This window comes from Dreissena polymorpha, chromosome 9 (genome assembly GCF_020536995.1).
Source record: "Dreissena polymorpha isolate Duluth1 chromosome 9, UMN_Dpol_1.0, whole genome shotgun sequence".
In the NCBI taxonomy this organism is placed as follows: Eukaryota; Metazoa; Mollusca; class Bivalvia; order Myida; family Dreissenidae; genus Dreissena; species Dreissena polymorpha.
The window spans coordinates 44,169,123-44,189,999 of NC_068363.1; the positions used below are offsets into that span (position 1 = coordinate 44,169,123).

At 36.1% G+C, this 20,877-nt stretch overlaps 1 protein-coding gene across 1 annotated transcript in view; it reads right to left on the bottom strand.

Moving 5' to 3' along the window:
- Positions 1 to 15,255: 15,255 nt before the first annotated feature.
- The window catches only part of LOC127846522 (probable ATP-dependent RNA helicase DDX27), a 41,868-nt gene continuing 36,246 nt past the window's right edge, over positions 15,256 to 20,877 (bottom strand). The window contains exons 18-21 of the mRNA XM_052377821.1: positions 18,155 to 18,275; positions 17,465 to 17,567; positions 15,783 to 15,848; positions 15,256 to 15,348 (exon numbers count right to left, since the gene is read on the bottom strand). Of these exons, the coding sequence (XP_052233781.1) occupies positions 15,342 to 15,348; positions 15,783 to 15,848; positions 17,465 to 17,567; positions 18,155 to 18,275 (297 nt within the window). The 3' untranslated portion in view covers positions 15,256 to 15,341. The remainder of the gene's footprint in view (positions 15,349 to 15,782; positions 15,849 to 17,464; positions 17,568 to 18,154; positions 18,276 to 20,877) is intronic.

Here is a 20,877-nt window from a genome sequence, read left to right on the forward strand (position 1 = left end):
TAATGAACTGAACTGTTAGCCCAAAAACCCCGCCCAAAACAGATTGTCATCCTATTCGTTGCCATCCTTGCAACCACAATTTACCTACGAAGGTCAGATCGGGATTCGAACCCGAAACCACCCATTAGCCATCTAAATAAGATATGATTCCGGCCTGGGTTGCTCTACCAATTAAGCTATTCTGACCTTTTGAAAAATATATGGGTAAACTGCAATTCTGTTGAATAGCATGATTAACTTGCTTAGAAAAACGTTTCCAAAGAATTACATGTACATTTCATTGAAATTGTTTTATGATTTAGAACGATATATTTGCAGTTTAAAAGGTCACACGAGGCAACGTTTGAAAAGCCCACAAAAGCTTCCGTTTGTAAAATGGTGATAATTTGCCGACCGTGTAGTTCATATAAACCCTTATTTTGCACAAATCGGGAAGAAACATTTATGGATCGAAAACCAACTGCAGATAAGAGCAACATAACAGTCCTTGTAACTAAGTAACTTTTTTGTTTTAAAATCGCACAAAAGCTGCTGTTTGTAAAATAGATAAAATCACCTTATGTCTGCACTCATCTGAAGTATATATGGTTCGAATACCATCTGCGGATAAGAGCAACTAAACAGTCCGGGGCAATTGCACTTTACCGGTACGCACTATAACCCAAGCCCTTATAATTAGTGTTAAGTTGCGCAAATTTCGGAATCCATGATGGCAGCGTACCGGTAAAGTGCAATATAGCCAACATAAATAAGGAGTTAAAGCGGGACTGCACGATTTGTGTCAAATATGTTAATCAGCAATTAAACAACAAACAGGCCATATTAAAAGGTTTCATGTGACTAGACGAACTGATGAACTGAACGGTTAGCCCAAAACCCCGCCGAAAACAAATTGTCACACTATCCGTTTCCAGCCTTGCAACCACAAGTTTACCTACGAAGTTCAGATCGGGATTCGAACCCGAACCCACCCATGAGCCATCTAATGATACCGGCCTGGGTTGCTCTACCAATTAAGCTATCTGACCTTTTGAAAAATATGTAGGTAAACTGCAATTCTGTATAATAGCATGAATGACTTGCTCAGCAAAAGTTTACAGTTATTCGCACATCCCTGCTCATAGCAAAACACAATTGACTAACATAAAATCTTTTTCCGTAAATTTATAAATCTTTAATCGAAACATCTTCATTCATTTTCATAAGATAATGTTTTATTAATTTTGCATTGCCTTGTAGCTTTACATTTAAATTAGGAGATTTGTGACGTATATCGTGTGTGGTCATTTCAGTGACGAAAAAAACTAGTTTAACCTCAAAATATTTAACATACAGTCCACACAGGCTAAACAGGGTCGACACTCTTCGCTGTTATGACATTTTTCGTTTAAATGAAGTCTCTTCTTAGCAAAGATACCATTAAGGCGGAAAGTGTCGTCCCTCATAAGCCTGTGCGAACTGCACAGGCTAATCTGGGACGACACTGTACGCACATGCATTATGCCCAGTTTTCTCAGAATACGACACATAGTTTAAACGCATTTTCGATAGAATTAGCGACGACATATGAACGTGGTTTGTTTTTAACAGTTAATTATTTATTCAAAGCATCATCAAATGCAAAACGTATTTAGGATTGTTTGTTAGGATACTAACTATTTACTACATTTAATCTTTAAAAAATCACAATTTGGAAAACTCACGTGTTTTCGCAAATATTGCAAGTTCGCGACTCATTTTCACAATTCTGAAGAATTCGCGACTTCAGAAATTTCACAAATTAGGCATGTTTCTTCAATGGCCATTATATACTTTCTTTAGCGCGTTACCTGACTTAACGAGTGTTGGTTTCTATTCAAATCTGCTAAATACTGCGCTCTTAATTAGAATCGCATGAACGGTTTTGGTGGCATTGTTGATGACGTAAATTACTTAGATTATAAGACTTATACTACTAAATGCTGATTGAGCAAATACGACGTAAACAGATCATAATTTCAACAAAGTCATATTCTTGATGCAATTTATGTTTTTATGAACGTGTTTACACGAGCATTAATTTGTACCCGCGCTTTCGGTAAATCTAGTAACCGTTTATAGATATATAAATATATTTACGTAAAACAATGACACTGCGATAAGATGCACTAACGCGCATAATATAAAATGGTTTAAGAAATCAAGTATATTATGACCAGGTCGGAAATTAACTCATTAGCAATGGTTACCCACGCTTGATTTATAATAGTTTCAGATTTTAATTCGCACCGTTCGCTTAACTCAACGTTCAATGGCACGCGAACTTATTATTGTAACTAATGCAAGCTAAAAATAAAATGTGAATATTTTCTAAAAAAACCACTATCCTGCGAAAATGGATCTTATTTAATTGTGGTTCCCTCTTATGTTGTCCGTCGACTTTAAGAATAATGTGTCAGTAATAAAAGTATTGTACATATTCACATGCTTTGTAATAAATGAAAGATGCAAATGTGTCCAATTCATCTTTTTCAGTGCGCTTAATGTAGCTTCTTTAATATCCAACTTAATTAGCGCCGTCTTTATTAAGGCTATGTCTATTTTAAGAACAGATTACGGGGCGCCTAGATTACAGTGAAGTTTATACTAATGTGCAACAATGATGTGGGTCCACTTTCGTTGTTTATTTTATATGTACATAACAATTTGGCAATAACTGACATCAGTTATTTTCAGTAAATCCAATTTGTTCATAACAGTAGCCAGGTGCCTGAGATAGAGCTGATAAATAGGGATAACCACAGCAGGTGGCTAATACACAGTGTAGACTTCCCCTGTTGTATTATTGGAATTGTTTTTTATCTGATTGGCATTTATGAAGTGTATTAATTCGGGTCTGTTGGCGATCATTTTATGTGCAAAACTGTGTTTCTTACTGACTTTCAATCGTTATGCTTTTAAACACAATTTCATGAAACCATTTAATTAAATACATTGGCGCGTTGGAACATGAATTGTAAATCAAGCTGAGTGGTATCAGTTTTTAAATCGCATAACTCGCTTAAATCAACGTTCAATATCACGCACGCTTAACAAAATTATAAAAACATCACGTGATTCATTATATTGGTTTAAAAAAGTATGTACACATATGATATGTATTGTTATATTTTGTTTTTGTTTTTAATCAACAAGAAAAAATAAAACATTGTCATATATATAGCGCTTTACCTTTGCAAATTCTACATTACATAAAGAAGTATCGTATTTGTTAAAGTGAACATGCTTGACATATTTATAATGCATTATTACAAGTAATATAGTGCACACGGAATGTGACCTTTAACTTTATGCAATCCACATTTTTAAGCGTCGTATTGTAACAGTAGCAGACAACAGGCATCAGGTTAATAAGAATAACTGATGTATTTATAGAACGTGAATAAAATCACCAAGTAACATGTTTTGAAATTACAAATAATAGTATAACATTATTCATCTATCAATAGTCATTAAAAGCTATGTTTAAAAGCAAATAATATCAAAATGTTTGCCGAAATAAACAATTGTGCTGTGTTTGTGTCACGCTCTATTGGTATTTAAGTCGGTCCATACAATCACCGAAAAGCACCGAAAGGCACTCAATTTCTCTCTCTATATATGCAATATATCGTTTCTAGCGTGTGTTAACGGGTTTAATTAGTTATTAATGGTTATATGAATGTATGTCTATACTACATTTTGCCCAAAATTGGATTAATATCGGCAATATACCGACCGAATAGCAATTCATGTCAAGACCGAAAAGCAATCAATTTCTTGTATATAAATGAAAAATTGCGTTTCTATTGTGTGAGTAACGGATTAAATGAGTTATAAATGGTTATATTTTATGCATACTTATACTACCTTTTGTTTATTATGATGTATTAATGCCCAAAATTGGATAAATATCGGCAATATACCGCCCGAAAAGCACTTCATGTGACGACCGAAAAGCACTCAATTTCTCGCTATATATATGAAAACTTGCGTTTCTATTGTGTGTAAACGGACTAAATTAGTTATAAATGGTTATATTTCATGCATATTTATACTACCTTGTGTTTATTATGATGTATTAATGCCCAAAATTGGATAAATATCGGCAATATACCGACCGAAAAGCACTTCATGTGAAGACCGAAAAGCACTCGATTTCTCGCAATATATATGCAAAAATGCGTTTCTATTGTGTGTTAATGGACTAAATTAGATAAAAATGGTTATATTTCATGCATATTTATACTACCTTGTGTTTATTATGATGTATTAATGCCCAAAATTGGATAAATATCGGCAATATACCGACCGAAAAGCACTTCATGTGAAGACCGAAAAGCACTCGATTTCTCGCAATATATATGCAAAAATGCGTTTCTATTGTGTGTTAATGGACTAAATTAGATAAAAATGGTTATATTTCATGCATATTTATACTACCTTGTGTTTATTATGATGTATTAATGCCCCATATTGGATAAATATCGGCAATATACCGACCGAAAAGCACTTCATGTGACGACCGAAAAGCACTCCCGCGACAGCACAGAATCACCGAAAAGCACTCAATTTCTTCATATTTTCATGAAAGTAAGCCATAAGTGCCGTTTATAATGGATTGAAAACATGTACGTATTAATTAAGTAATTAATCACTTCGTTAAATATTGATTTAAGTGTAAAGATCACGCACAAAAGTATTTTTATTTGCAACCGAAAAGCACTATCGCGCCAGCATAGAATCACCGAAAAGCACTCAATTATTCTATATATACATGAAAGTAAACTATAAGGGCCGATTTTAATGGAGTGAAAAAATGTACATATTTATTTAGTCAATAATGACTTCGTTAAATGTTGATTTAAGTATAAAAATAAAAAAGGCAGTTCTTCTTTTCATTTGCATCAAATTAAAGGTTAAAGACCGAATGTTTAAAAAAAAAACTGCTATTTTATGAATATATATCAAGCACGTACACTTAACCAAAAAATACGATATTTCTTTATTTAATGTAGAATTTTTGAAAAAGTAAAGCGCTTTATAAATAACAATGCTTCTTTCTGGTACTTCTTGAGTAAATAAACAACAATGTACAGCATATTATATTTGTACATAATTTATAAAAAGAACTATGCGCGTCCCATTGAACGTTGAGTTAAGCGAGAGTTGAGAATTAAATTACACATTCATTGTTTCATTATTTCTTTTTTACATTGAAATGATTAAAAAATTAAGTCAGAAAACCAGCTTTGCTGCATTAAATGACCTTTAACAAAACGCCATCAGACCCGAATGAATACACGTCATTTATTCCAAGCAGGTAAATAACAAATACTATAATAAAACAGGGGAAGTCTACACTGTGTATAAGCAACCTGCTGTGGGTATCGTATCAGCTCAATACACAGGAACATGGTCATAATGGCTACTGTACTGGAAAAATTGGATTTACAGTCAAAATAACCAATTTCGTTTAAGTCTACACTGTGTATTAGCAACTTGCTGTGGTGATCTTATCAGCTCAATACACAGGAACATGGCTACTGTACGGAAAAAAATGGATTTACAGCCAAAATAACTGATTTCATTTATTGCTGAAGTGGTGTGTATTTAAATTAACAACGAGCATTGATCCACCTCACCGTTGCACATTATATTAAATTAATTAATTTAATGAACTAATTAAAGGCGGCGCTAATAAAGTGTGAAGGTGGAAATTAAGAAATAAGATATATTTTCGCATGACACTGAATACACACGATACATGGATAAAATATAAATAAGACACATTTGAATCTTTCATTTCTCCAACAAAATAGCACGTAGTCACATATATCAGATAGCTTAAAGACCAGAAAACAATATAAGTTAGACACATTTGCATCTTACATATCTTAAAAAAAACAAACATGTGAATCTAAAGCAATACATTTATTACTGACACTACCTATTCTATATGTTGGCGGACAGCATAAGTTCAAAGAAGGAACCACAATTAAATAAGATCCATTTTCGAATGATAATGATTGTATAGCAAGAAGTCATATATTAATTCTAGCTAAACTTGCATTAGTTAAAATAATTGTGTTCATTAAGTTCAAATCAATCTGTTCTGTAAAAAGAGATAGAACAGATTAAAGACGGCGCTAATAAAGTGTGAAAGTGCGCGTGCCTTTGAACGTTGAGTTAAGCGAGAGGTGCGAATGAAATTACACATAATTAAAAACTGATACTATTGTGTCACCTTGCATTGTGCTAACATCAATAACACAAAAGTGTCTCGATGCTCGCGCAATAAATGGTTTTAATGGAACCATTAAAATCGCTATTATTAATACAAAGCACATGAACTAAAATTCATGCTGCAATTTCTATTTAAGAGTTTCACGTCAATTAGAAAAACTTAAAACATTTACATCAATTTACGTATAAGATGATAAACAGCATGAAGTGCTTTTCGGTTGGTACATTGCCGATATATTTATAACTTGCTACCAGTTGATTATAACTATATATTTTATTTGATATTTTACATGACTGTCTTAGTCCTCTAAGCCGAAATGATCCGTAAACTAAAAAAGTTTCTTTGTGTCGTATTACTTAAACTAAATTTTGATTCACATCGTGCATCGAATCATTTCTGTCGGTCATGTCGGTTGATATTCATTATTTTTCTGGGATTGTTTTAGTATGATGCTGCTGCCTTTGCAAATATAACAGAATAGTTTATTTTTGACTTAAGCATGTGAAGCTCATCGTTATTAACATACATATAAATAACAGCATGCGTTGAAGTACACCCAAAAACACACATAATTTTAAAGAATAAATAATCTAAATAAACACGAAATATATTTCGTGAACATATTTCGTGAGAATGGTACATGGATGGGTTTAATACACAGTGGTCACACAATGTTATGCATATAGGTTTACAAAAATATAGATACAGTTACATATTTCTGACCTTATTTTTTTTTGTGAAAAATGTACTTCTATTTAACACTACATATATATGACATTTTCTCTTATTTTAAAGCATGTTAAACAATACATGGCTAGCTTTCTTAATACAGTTTTGTTTGTGCTATTAAGTAGTTTAATAAACATGAACATATTCGGTCGGATTCTATAATATTTCGGAATTAATGCATTCCTAACATCATTATAATAAGGGCATTTAAGAACAAAGTGAAATTCATCCTCGATGTCATTTAGGTTACATAATATACATTTGCGTTGATCTCTGTCAATAAGTGTATATTCAGTTATTATCCTTTATAAAAGTGCGGCTCGTGTGAATTAGTGAATAGCAGAAGCATTTGTCTGCTTAATTAAGATCCGTGTTAGTGTTCGTGTGTCGTATGAATAGATATCGTTGCAGGAAATTACAATGATCCGTAAATTTAAGATCTGTACAGTATTGACGAAATCAGAATGAAGTATCTGGCTTATTTGGTATTTTTCCACACATGTTTTTCTTAACTTTTATTTAATTTAAATCCGTTTATAGGAACTCTATATATATATATATATAGCGAGAAATTGAGTGCTTTTCGGTCTTCACAGGAAAAGCATTTCGGTCGGTATATTGCCGATATTTATCCAATTTTGTAGTATAGACATACAATCATATAACCATTAATTAACTAATTAAACCCGTTAACACACACTAGAAACGATATATTGCATATATATAGCGAGAAATTGAGTGTATTTTCGGTGCTTTTCGGTGCTATTCGATGCTTTTCGGTACTTTGCGGTGATTGTATGCACCCGTAAATAACTATGTATAGACATCGTGAACAATACATAGTGAGCAATCTACCCATATATACAATATATAATCATATCATAATATATATATATATATATATATATGTACTGTGCACGGTACTTACCGAAAAGAAAGGCGCAACTTCAAAAACGTCCCTCTCGTACATAAACTGGAGCGTTTTATATCCAGAATACGAGAACACTGTGTACGATCCCTTACACAAATAATCAGACAAGTACTTTGTCTGGCTATGTCCCACTACTAAAGGCATTGTTAGTAAATAAAATCAAACACAACAATTCGAGCACAAGGTCAATTAACACACTTTATATCAACACCGATTCATAAAATGTTTATATGATTTATATCGTGATCAAAGCTAGACTTGTATTGCAGTTATGATTTTTTTCTTAACAAAAAACTTCTTATTTAAGTATTCGGATCGGAACGGTTTGACAACAAGCTGTATATCTACCCAAGACCCAAATCTTCGATTGACAGTAAGTAAGAACAACATGCCAAGAGCAGATATACAAGGGTGGCACTAACCTGTGATCGCGACCATTGTATCCTTAATTGGCAGTTGTTGTTACTGTGTCCCCGGAAAATTTCAGGGTATTGCATGAACCATGTCACGAAATTGACATTTAACTGGTAATATCAATGTCAAAAGTAGCAGTAACAGACATAGTTACCGTGACTTAGTGGTCTAAGGTGCCCATCTACCTACCCAGGGGTTGTGGATTGATATGGCATCTTTTCATATTGGTATTAACACGGCCGTAGGAATAGGTCCATTGTTTACATTACAATGGTATCAAATAATGTATGGTCGGTTGGGAAAGTGATGATTTTATCACCTTTTCCGGGTAGTCCTATAGGCATTTGCGCGTGTACAAAACGTTAAAATAGGCCGACTTTGACCGCGATTTACAGGCTGAATCTGAACCTGCCTTAAAATATTTTTAGATGGTTAGAAACTGTGGAGGTTCTCCTGTACTACAATACCATTATAATTAATATCGAGTCAATAATACTGTTTTATAACCCCGTTTACCTTCTCCGGGTTTTCCTTAAGGCATTTCCGTGTGTAAAAAAAACCGTTAAAACAGGCTGACTTTGACCGGGATTTACAGGCGGACTCTGACCCTGCCATAAATTATTTTGACATGGTTAATAACTGTGGAGTATCTTCTTTACAACGGTACCATTATAATTAATATCGGACGAATAATAATGCATTTATAACCATTTTCGCTTTGATGCTTCGCCTTATTTCATATTATGCTTTCTCACAATATTTTTTACATATTTAGAAACAGTGGAACAATACCGTAACAACGGTACCAAAAATGTATGGTCGGTTGGGAAAAGGATGCTTTTATAACCCCTTTTAGCTTTTCCGTGTTTTCCTCAAGACATTGTTCTGTGTTAAAAAAAACACGGTATTTTTCGGTCAACTTTTACCGCACAGCGATTTACAGGTTAACACTGTCCCTGCCATAAAATATTTTTACATTATTAGAAACTGTAGAGGATCTTCTTTACAACGGTACCATTACAATTAATATCGGACGAATAATAATGCATTTATAACCATTTATATCGGTTCCTGGTTTTCTTTACGGCATTAGCGTGTGTAAAAAAAAACCGTTAAAACAGGCCGACTTTGTCCGCGATTTACAGGCCGACTACGATCCTGCCATAAAATATTTTCATATGGTTAGAAAATGTAGAGGATCTTCTTTACAACGGTACCATTATAATTAATATCGGACGAATAATAATGCATTTATAACCATTTATATCGGTTCCGGGTTTTCTTTTCGGCATTTGCGTGTGTAAAAAAAAACGTTAAAACAGGCCGACTTTGTCCGCGATTTACAGGCCGACTACGACCCTGCCATAAAATATTTTGATATGGTTAGAATCTGTAGAGGATCTTTTTTACAACGGTACCATTATAATTAATATCGGACGAATAATAATGAAGTTATAACCATTTATATCGGTTCCGGGTTTTCTTTTCGGCATTTGCGTGTGTAAAAAAAAACGTTAAAACAGGCCGACTTTGTCCGCGATTTACAGGCCGACTACGACCCTGCCATAAAATATTTTGATATGGTTAGAATCTGTAGAGGATCTTCTTTACAACGGTACCATTATAATTAATATCGGACGAATAATAATGAAGTTATAACCATTTATATCGGATCCGGGTTTTCTTTTCGGCATTTGCGTGTGTAAAAAAAACGTTAAAACAGGCCGACTTTGTCCGCGATTTACAGGCCGACTACGACCCTGCCATAAAATATTTTGATATGGTTAGAATCTGTAGAGGATCTTCTTTACAACGGTACCATTATAATTAATATCGGACGAATAATAATGAAGTTATAACCATTTATATCGGATCCGGGTTTTCTTTTCGGCATTTGCGTGTGTAAAAAAAAACGTTAAAACAGGCCGACTTTGTCCGCGATTTACAGGCCGACTACGACCCTGCCATAAAATATTTTGATATGGTTAGAATCTGTAGAGGATCTTCTTTACAACGGTACCATTATAATTAATATCGGACGAATAATAATGAAGTTATAACCATTTATATCGGATCCGGGTTTTACCATAAAGATTTCCGGATAGTTCCGGGTTTTATACCTCGCTAAGTTCGGGTTCTGCACTTTTTATCTCCCTTTACCCACGGCGTTTTAATAACCAAATGTTTCGAGTACTGCGTATCGGTTGGTACGACACATCTATGTAATCCGAAATATGCCCCCACAACTTTTAAGTTCCGATGCCGATTGTTTAAAAAAAATCCATGGTATCATAAACAAAATACCCGTAAAATGGTCTATCTTCGGGTAAGTGTTTGCATTGGTTTTGTTAAGATTGGGAGATCATTTCACGATTTTCGATTGCTATTTTACCTTACAAAAACATATGCATTATTATTTATTGAATATTACTTCATGCATTTATTGTCAGATATCAATTTACAATTATGTTTAACGTCTATGGTAATATACCCATCAAAATCGAAGGTTATAATACAAAGGTGCACATACCTTCTAACCGCATAGGCCTATTCCATTGTTGTCCGCATCTTGGTTTATGTGCTGCATTTAGGGGTTTTCGACAAAGATGAGTTGAAGAACATTACAGACAGACGGGCGAACGAATAAAAACACAATTTAAAGTAAATAAGTATGATTTTAAACAAATGTGCATTTCATATTGTGCGGCCTTTTACCAATGGCAGCAAAAATTCGTATTGATAGAGGCAAGTTTTGGTGAGATTTGCATAAATGGTTTATGTCTTAACTACGAATGAGTGACTTGTTCCTACAATTTATTTTGTCACATTAAAGAGATAAATTACTCGTCGGAAGTATATTACTTATCATGGGAACACTAATTAAGTCGATGTAAGGAGGACCGTGCTACTTTACCCGTGGTAATGATATAATCAACCAGTCAGAAAACCCAGATTGAACATAATTTAAAAGGGAGGCGGAAAACGACAACGGGCAAGGCATGGTATGGTATTGCGCAAGGGGGGGGGGGGGGGTTAGAGGGTTAGGGTTAGGGTTTGGGTTAGTGTTAGGGGTCGGGTTAGGGTTTGGGTTAGCCTAAACCCAACCCTAACCCTAACCCGACCCCTAACCCTAACCCTTACCCTAACCCTTTTTTGGGGTTATCACCACTGACCATGCCTCGCCCGTTGTAGTTTTCCGCCTCCCAATTTAAAAGCTGTACTTTGTCTCACATAATTCCACACGACATGTGTTAGTCTCACTTGTATACCGGTAAGTCATTTCGAAATGGCAGTAAACGATATAAGCCTCGCTTTGGAGAAATGGTGTTTAATGCACGCGCGTAGAGTCGCTCCAGATTACGGGAGCCTAACCAGGGACGACACTTGCCGCTCCAACTGGATTTTCGCTAAGAAGGGACTTCCTTAAAATAAAAATACAATAAAAGCGGGAAGTGGCGTCCCTGATTATTTTTTTGCGGACTTATGTCGTTACCAGGTAAGGTATAAGGTATCTCGTTCCAACGTGTCAATCAGCTGCTCAACGACTTACTTAGGCTCAATTTATAGTTGTCGGCTCATGTACTACTTACAAGGGCGACGGAAATACACTCCAATGCAACCGGCCATATTCCGGGTTGCTTTTTTAGTTTATTATCCGTACCCCGGGTACATTGTAGTATACTTGTAGTACCTGGGCCGAAAATGACCAATCCAGCGTAAGTCTAAACAACATAAATATTGCCAACTGTGTAACCGTACTTTTGCGAGGTCTTCTTCTTTTTCTTCTTTGCGTTCGTACTACACAATCACGCCAGTTTCTGCGATGAATGTTGTAGTCCGTCTTAGATCTTCGAGACCTCCATACAGTTTTCTGTGGAGGGTTGTGTCTTCGGACCACTTCGCAGCTCGCTCCTGATCGTGTCCTTTTGCGAGGTTGAAAACAAATCTTTTGCGAGGTTAAGAAATTACCGTGTACGGTGGTCTCGCCGACTTTTACGGACCGTTTTTCAGGGAAGCGTCTACAAACACGTACAACTCCATAGCGATTTTGTGTCGGTCAATACTACGATTTACTTTTAACAAATGACGTCGCCACTTCAGGCGATGTCTCGAAGATATGTGCAGTGTAGTCATAACGTGTTTTTTGTACACTGGTGAGAGCGTTTTTCGCACGTTGTTGCTTTATAGTTAGTATAAAAATTAAGTGCTATGTGCCAAAGCACGTTGGTGTCTAGTCCAAATAATTAGACGTAATCTACCGAGTACGATGTCGATGAATATCGACCTCATATGTATAGGAGTAATTGATGTCAAAAACCAACTTCGGTGCATAACACCACAGAACATTAGGCAATAAGGTCTTGTGGACAGACGTGCGTAAAAGGTAAACAGACATTGTTTAAAAAGCTTTAACGTATGGAAATATACACTTGGAGACACTTCTAACGCATCACTTAATCATATCAATATAGCTCCCTTATTTTTGATCGGATTGTGTTGAAATTTGGACCAAGAATAATTCAACACATATCTGATAACTCCTGAAAATTTAATTGAAATTGAAAAACAACAAAATGTAAAACTTAACAAATTAAAAACGTCACTTCAAAAGTCAAATTCGCAGACTCGTACAACGTTTAATAACAATGTGAAAAGTAAAACGCATAAACTTACACTTAAACTGACCGGCTTGCAACATGCTGATTGAGCAATTTCGCTCCTGAATATTCATACGAGCCATATTGTTTTTCTTTAATTAATGTTATGTTTTTCGTGTGTAAAAACTTACCTAGAATTATGAAATTAAATTGGAATAAAATGTATATCGCCTTTTACTACACTTGGGGATTTTTCTAACGCAACACTTTTAAAACTTACATATCTCAGTAATGAGTGAATATTTTTATTTAAATTTGCACATGTGATCATTTGACTACAGTATGTGCAGGCTAACAATAAAATCATTCATCCGTGACGATCGGACGCTTTAGCAAGTGGGAAAGGTAGCCTGTAAAATGTAAAGTGCGCAATTGCGCTCCTGAATATTCATACGAGCTTTATTGTTTTGTCAATTGATTTTATGTTTTCCTTATGTAAGAACCCACCTAAAATAATTAAATTGAAATAAAACTAGAATTAAATCGCGTTTCAACATTTTCACGTGCAAAATATAGAACCACTCCTACCCCACGTGCTAAAGCGTCCCATCGTCACGGATGAATGATTTTATCGTGAGCTTGCATAGAACGTAGTCAAATGATCGTATGTAAAATTTTAAATCAATATCTTTACTCGTAACTGAGATATTCAAGATTGAAAAGTGATGCATTAGAAGTGTCTCCAAGTGTATGTGTTAAAGCATTGCCACGCCAAAATCGATTAAAACCATCGCATTGAGCGATTATTCAGCCGAAAATTGTACCGAATTTTTGCGTTCGCTCCATCAGTGGATTGTTGAACTCATTTGGAAGACCTTCATAATAAGCTGCATTTCTATATGTGTGTTTGGTGCGTACACATGTATGTTTGGTGCGTACTCATGTGTGTTTGGTGCGTACGCATGTGTGTTTGGTGCGTACGCATGTATGTTCGGTGCGTACTCATGTGTGTTTGGTGCATGCGCATGTGTGCTTGGTGCGTATGTTTGGTGCGTACTCGTGTGTTGGTGCGTATGCGTACTCGGGTGTTGGTTCGTATGCATGTGTGTTTGGTGCGTACGCATGTATGTTTGGTGCGTACTCATGTGTGTTTGGTGCATACGCATGTATGTTTGGTGCATACGCATGTGTGTTTGGTGCATACGCATGTGTGTTTGGTGCATACGCATGTGTGTTTGGTGCGTACGCATATATGTTTGGTGCGTACGCATGTGTGTTTGGTGCGTACACATGTGTGTTTGGTGCGTACGCATGTATGATTGGTGCGTATGCATGAATGTTTGGTGCATACGCACGTTTGTTTGGTGCGTACGCATGTGTGTTTGGTGCGTACGCATGTATGTTTGGTGCATACGCATGTGTGTTTGGTGCGTACGCATGTGTGTTTGGTGCGTACGCATGTGTGTTTGGTGCGTACGCATGTATGTTTGGTGCGTACGCATGTATTTAGTGCGTACGCATGTGTGTTTGATGCGTACGCATGTGTATTTGTTGCGTACGCATGTATGTTTGGTGCATACGCATTTGTGTTTGTGTCAAGAGATTTTTTTTTGCTATGGAATTGTTCGGCAATAAACTTCTCTCGTTTGGTGCATGAACAAATTTCACATTTTTTATGTGATGAAACGAGTGGCAGAGTGGCTTCAAAATGCGGTATGAACCATTGTATTTCAAAAACGCAGCTGGTTAAACCTCTGGGGTCAAAGTTGAGTAACATAGGGGTGACATGGGTGATACAATTTTCCTAAATCTGAAATGACACTAGACCCTTATACTAAAGTGCGCGAGAATGTGCCATTCTGCTTTCTTGAAATATTAATGTAATCTGTTGTTTTTGTGTGAACACTAAAGCATTCTGCCATTTAGTGATGTGAATAAATAAAGGCTGTATAAATGACCTGAATTATCATGAAATTTAATTTATTAACATACAATACTAGCCTTGCATTGAAATAAAAAACATTTTCAACAGCACTAGTTTGCTAAATGAAAGTATAATTGTTGTTACTTCACTCCAGCAACTAACTGTTAGATGTGTGTATTTGGTACTTGCAAAGTATGCTTCACGGTGGCTTCGTTAATGGATATTGTACTTTTCAGTTAATTGTCTATGGGTTTTATCGGGTCTTTTTATGTTTAAATTACCAAGTGTTGGTCATCTGCGTTAAAGCTCCACTGTATCTCTTCATGAGTAACCATATTTTAGTATTATTATACCATATCTAACAAGATAACAACAATAAATGTCAACACACATGACAATTACAGGTATTTATTTACAGTCTTCTTTACATGTTTATTATGATCAACAACAATGTTCATCGAAGGGAGACAGGCACTCAGATCATCTCCTGAAAAAATAAAATAAAATAAAATGTACATAATTTTGCCTCCTTGGTCTTCCAAAGTGTAAAGGGATTCTTGTGAACATCTTTTATACATTCCAATGGAATTTTTACTTATCTATGACTTCATAACACAAATAGCACAAGCAAAGCCAGATATCATAAGCAACAATTACTGTTTGACTGTTGTTCATTTAAAAATGGTGGAGAATGCCTCCAGAAAAGTTTTGGTCTACTGACACACAGATCTGAAGACAGTGGCCCATGGCAATTCCAGTATACTCCGTGTTATCCCTTGACAACGTAACACATGTTGCTTTGAGCTGGACATTAAGTCAACATATGCTTAGTTATAACATTAAGAGAGAGATTGTAATAAACAAGAATTGCGCATTATCTGAGGGTAATTATGTTTTCCACACCAGAATTTTTGTACACACCTTTTGCCCATGGCCTTGCCTTTCGTCTTGCCTAAACCCAGCTCCTTTCTCTCCTTGTAGGACGGGCTGCAACAGTAGAAGAAATATAATGAGCCGCGCTCAGTGAAAACAGGCCTTAACGCATCCTTGTTAAGTGTTGTATGCACAGTCTATTCAGGAAACACTCTCTGCTTTTATGATTTATTTTCATTTAAATGTAGTCTTTTACAAAAAAAAATCACGTTTATGCAGAACTTGTTCCCCTGATGCACCTCTTCAGACTTCACAGGCAAATCTTACGCATATGCATTAATAATTGTTTTCCAGGAGGGTGACTCAAAAACCTTTCCAGACAATATCAGGAATGGAAATTAACAAAGGCCCACAAGTCAATTACTCTGAGAATTGTAGAGATAACTCTGCTTTTCTCCGTATGAGAACAAAACCACGTGGGTCCATGGCCAAAACATTTCTACCAATGTAATGTACAGCAGAAGCATCAGTTTTAGCTGTTATATATTGTCAACCTGTACTGGCACTTAATTCCCTACTGTCCTTTTTCCAAACTGCCATTATTTTGTTGTTCCTTTTTATCAGTAAAGATGATTTTTCTAGCTTCACTGACATTTTTTTGTATTTATTAAACAATTATTTTACTATTGTTTAATAAACTAATGTTGGAAGCCTGACACAGTTCTGTGCCGACTACACAGGCTAATCTGGGAAGATTCTTTTGATGCTCATGCATAAGCCAGAGAGCTGCTCATTGGCAGAATATATACAATATAAAAGACAGAACCTACCCAGCTCTGAACTGTCTGACTGGCAGAATATATACAATATAAAACACACAACCTACCCAGCTTTGAACTGTCTGACTGGCAGAACATATACAATACAATAGACAGAACCTACCCAGCTCTGAACTGTCTGACTGGCAGACTATTATTATGCAATACAAAACACACAACCCACCCAGCTCTGAACTGTCTGACTGGCAGAATATATGCAATACAATAGACAGCACCTACCCAGCTGTGAACTGTCTGACTGGCAGAATATATACAATATAAAAGACGGCACCTACCCCGCTCTGAACTGTCTGACTGGCAGAATATATGCAATACAAAACACACAACCTACCCAGCTCTGAACTGTCTGACTGGCAGAATATATACAATACAAAAGACAGCACCTACCCAGGTCTGAACTGTCTGACTGCCAGAATATATGCAATACAAAAGACAGAACCTACCCAGCTCAGAACTGTCTGACTGGCAGAATATATACAATACAATAGACAGCACCTACCCAGCTCTGAACTGTCTGACTGCCAGAATATATGCAATACAAAAGACAGCACCTACCCAGTTTTAAACTGTCTGACTGGCAGAATACATGCAATACAAAAGACAGCACCTACTCAGCTCTGAACTGTCTGACTGGCAGAATATATACAATACAAAAGACACAACTTACCCAGCTTTGAACTGTCTGACTGGCAGAATATATGCAATACAAAATACAGCACCTACCCAGCTCTGAACTGTCTGACTGGCAGAATATATGCAATACCAAATACAGCACCTACCCAGCTCTGAACTGTCTGACTGGCAGAATATATGCAATACAAAATACAGCACCTACCCAGCTCTGAACTGTCTGACTGGCAGAATATATGCAATACAAAATACAGCACCTACCCAGCTCTGAACTGTCTGACTGCACTTCGGCCAGTATTTGTGAGCTCTCTGTCAAAGGCAGACTTCATCTTGGGCTTCTTTTTCTTCTTGTTGCTTTTTGGGCCTAAAACACGAGAAAACAGCTCCGATAAATAGTCTCAGTGACACATGTCACAGTGTTTTAATTCATGAATAAATGTATATGTTTATTTCATATGACGAAAGCAGGCTTGGTTCGAATAAGTACCCAGTGTGCAAGACTGTGCTCCAGGGCACTTAAATGCTGTCAGAAGACAAGCTAGATGAAAAATGAGAAAGAGTGGACATCATTTACCATGGATAAGCTACTCACAGCTAGCAACTTATGTCGTCGTCTCTCATATCCCCCCCCCCAATCGGTCAAGTGTCGTCATCCTTCATTACAAGACCTCAGGGGGGGAGGGGAGTGGGGGGAACCACCCCACCCCTAACAAGGTTCATCAAAACTGTTCACATTAAATAGATTCAGCAGAGTTTAAAACAACAAGTATTTGTAAACCTACCTTTTCAGCAAACCTTTCACTTTTAATAGCTCTTAAAATATTAAGAACCATTTGTAAATTTAGCTTTGCACTGAAAGGAAGGAAATCAGCTTCTATTTTTTCTAATTTTCTATATCCAACAAACTGTTGGGTTCCCTGTAATCCCCCCCCCCTGCTGTTTCCAACCTACCGTTGGGTCTTGGGTCATCATCACTGAATCCCCGTACACGCTGCTCTCTCATTGCCTTCTTTGCAGACCTTGCAGCGTACAGCTGAGCCTTCTGAATCTCAAAGTGGGCGCGGTCCTCTGCCTATCACACAACAAAGATGGCCGCACTTTTATTTTAACATGGGATCCTAAATCTGGGAAAATGGGGCTTAATACATTGGCATAAAGTAAAGTGTGCACAGGCTAATAAGGGATGACACTTTCACAGGCTAATAAGGGATGACACTTTCCATCTAGGCTGATTTTCCTTAAAGCACATATTATAAGCCCGGTTTTCCTAGAAGACGGCTCATATTTTGTCGAGCTCAATTTCTATAGAAGACTTAAGGCTTATTAGGACAAACTTAAGTCCCTAACCTGGCTTTAACCAGTGTTTATAATGTTCCCCGAGTGGGCATTGACCTGGCGACCTCCCCATCGCCAGACAGACACCCTATCCACTACACAACCTTATTATTTTGTTGAAGACATAATTGTCCTGGGTAGCTGTTCTTAAGTGTTCACATTTCTGCAGCCACCTTTACCAGGCAACATGTAATTAGGAATAATATAAAAAGGTGTTGTTTAACAATTGTAAAAGACCAGATTATGGCAGCACTATTGTAAACAAGGGCTGTTTGTAAAACATGCATGCCCATGGTTCAAACAGAAATCTCAAACCTAAATTCAAGCACTTTTCAAGGACTTTTCAAGGCCAAATTTTCATTTTCAAGGCCGAGAACCGTACGTTAGTTTCTTTTTGAAACTGCATTTTCAAACCAGATTAACATAGTAAATATCTTTTTTTTATTTGCTCAAACACATTACACTTATTCCACAATAACTCGTACATGTTATTTCTAGTTATTACATAGAAATACAGGTTATCCATCCATAAGTCAATGAGTCTCACATATGTACGGTACAGCCAATGCGGCACAAACATAATCCGCGGCTACGCCACGGCCAGATTATTAGTACGCGGCCGCCGAATCGTGTGTTCACGCGGCGTATCGCCGTGGCAATCGGCATCGATCCGCGCAACGACGCAGAGTCTGTATTAACCTCGCGTACTTTCGCGGAGTAAATCCGCCGCATACGTACGCGGCGGATAGAGTGAAAAGCTATCCACCTACATGTACATACATGTATGTGAAGCGTATAATTAATTACGCGCAACTGTTAATGTTTCGTTTGATTATCATTATTAAATTTGTAATCCGAAACACACTTCCGAATTATAATGCTAACGCGACCTTAAGCAAATTCTAGCGTCAAATAAACAGTGCTAAAATATCCTTTGTTTCATAAAAAGCGCGCGAAAATTATGCAAGACATGAAGAACGTCATTTGGAAAGTTTGGGTGTATTTTGTGTTGTATAAATACATGAACATCACGTCACGCGTAAATCGCGTGTTCAGTTGAAAAAAAAGCCCCGATTAGACGTTATTTCATCATCTCTATAAATAGTAACACATGCCAAAATGTATTTGATACTTAAAGCGGGTATATACGATCTTGTCAAATATTTATTTATTAATATAAAATGTGTTAAAACTTATTATACATATATTTCAATATAAACTAAAATAAAAGTTAAGAAGAACATGTGTCGAAAAATGCTAAATAAGCCAGATATTTAATTCTGAAATCGAAAAAGGCTGTACAGCCGAATTCGCCAGCATGTATATCATGCATGTACGATGTGAATCTAAATTTAGTTTAACGGTTCATTTGAAATTCCTGCAGCGATATCGATTCATACGACACACGAACACTTACTAAAAAGACGAATGCATCGGTTATTGTAGGAAAATAATTACGAATTATCTTCGTCACAATCGGCTCGGGGCTCTAATTTGTATTTGCTGTATTTTATGAAATTCGTCTTAAATGTATCATTTTTCTTGCATAGTATGTGTTATTATAACATATTTGTATCAATATTTTACAATTCAGCACATATAAAAATCGTATATACCCGCTTTAAGGAAATATCGAGAATGTTTGTGTATCGTAAATATTTACCAGCATTTGCTTTAAAACTGGAATATACAGAATTATCGGGTAATTAGTAGCGATATTAACTGTATAATATGAAAAAAATAAAATGTGTTTACATACACATATTCAAACAATATTTATAATAAGCTGATAATTAACAAAACAACAAATACGTCCTCACCGTCTTGATTATTGATGTGGCTTCAAACAGCTAATTTTCTCAGCTTAAATATAATAGCAAAATCAACATGCAATTAATTTATAAATCCACCATATGCTGGAGCCTTGACCACTTGTATGTGCGAAAACATAATTACGTGACATTGTTTATGTGTGAAATACATACACTACGGGCGGGAAACAAACTTAATTGGCCAGACACATTAACTATGCTTACATGTATATGCTAATACACTCCGCGCACAATAAATTTATTATGATTTTAATTATTAGTGCTGCAACAATACGCCCCAAACCGTATTGCAATATATTGTCAGTACAAAAACCCGTATCGCAATATATTGCAAACTTGTACCAGAATTATAACTCGCCAATTACCCGATAATCCCGTATACTCCAGTTTTAAAACAAATTCTGGTAAATATTTACTATAAATGTGCTCTAGAATAACAAGAAACACAAACATTCGCAAATTTTCTTAAGTATCAAAAACATTATGGCATTTGTTACTATTTAAAGA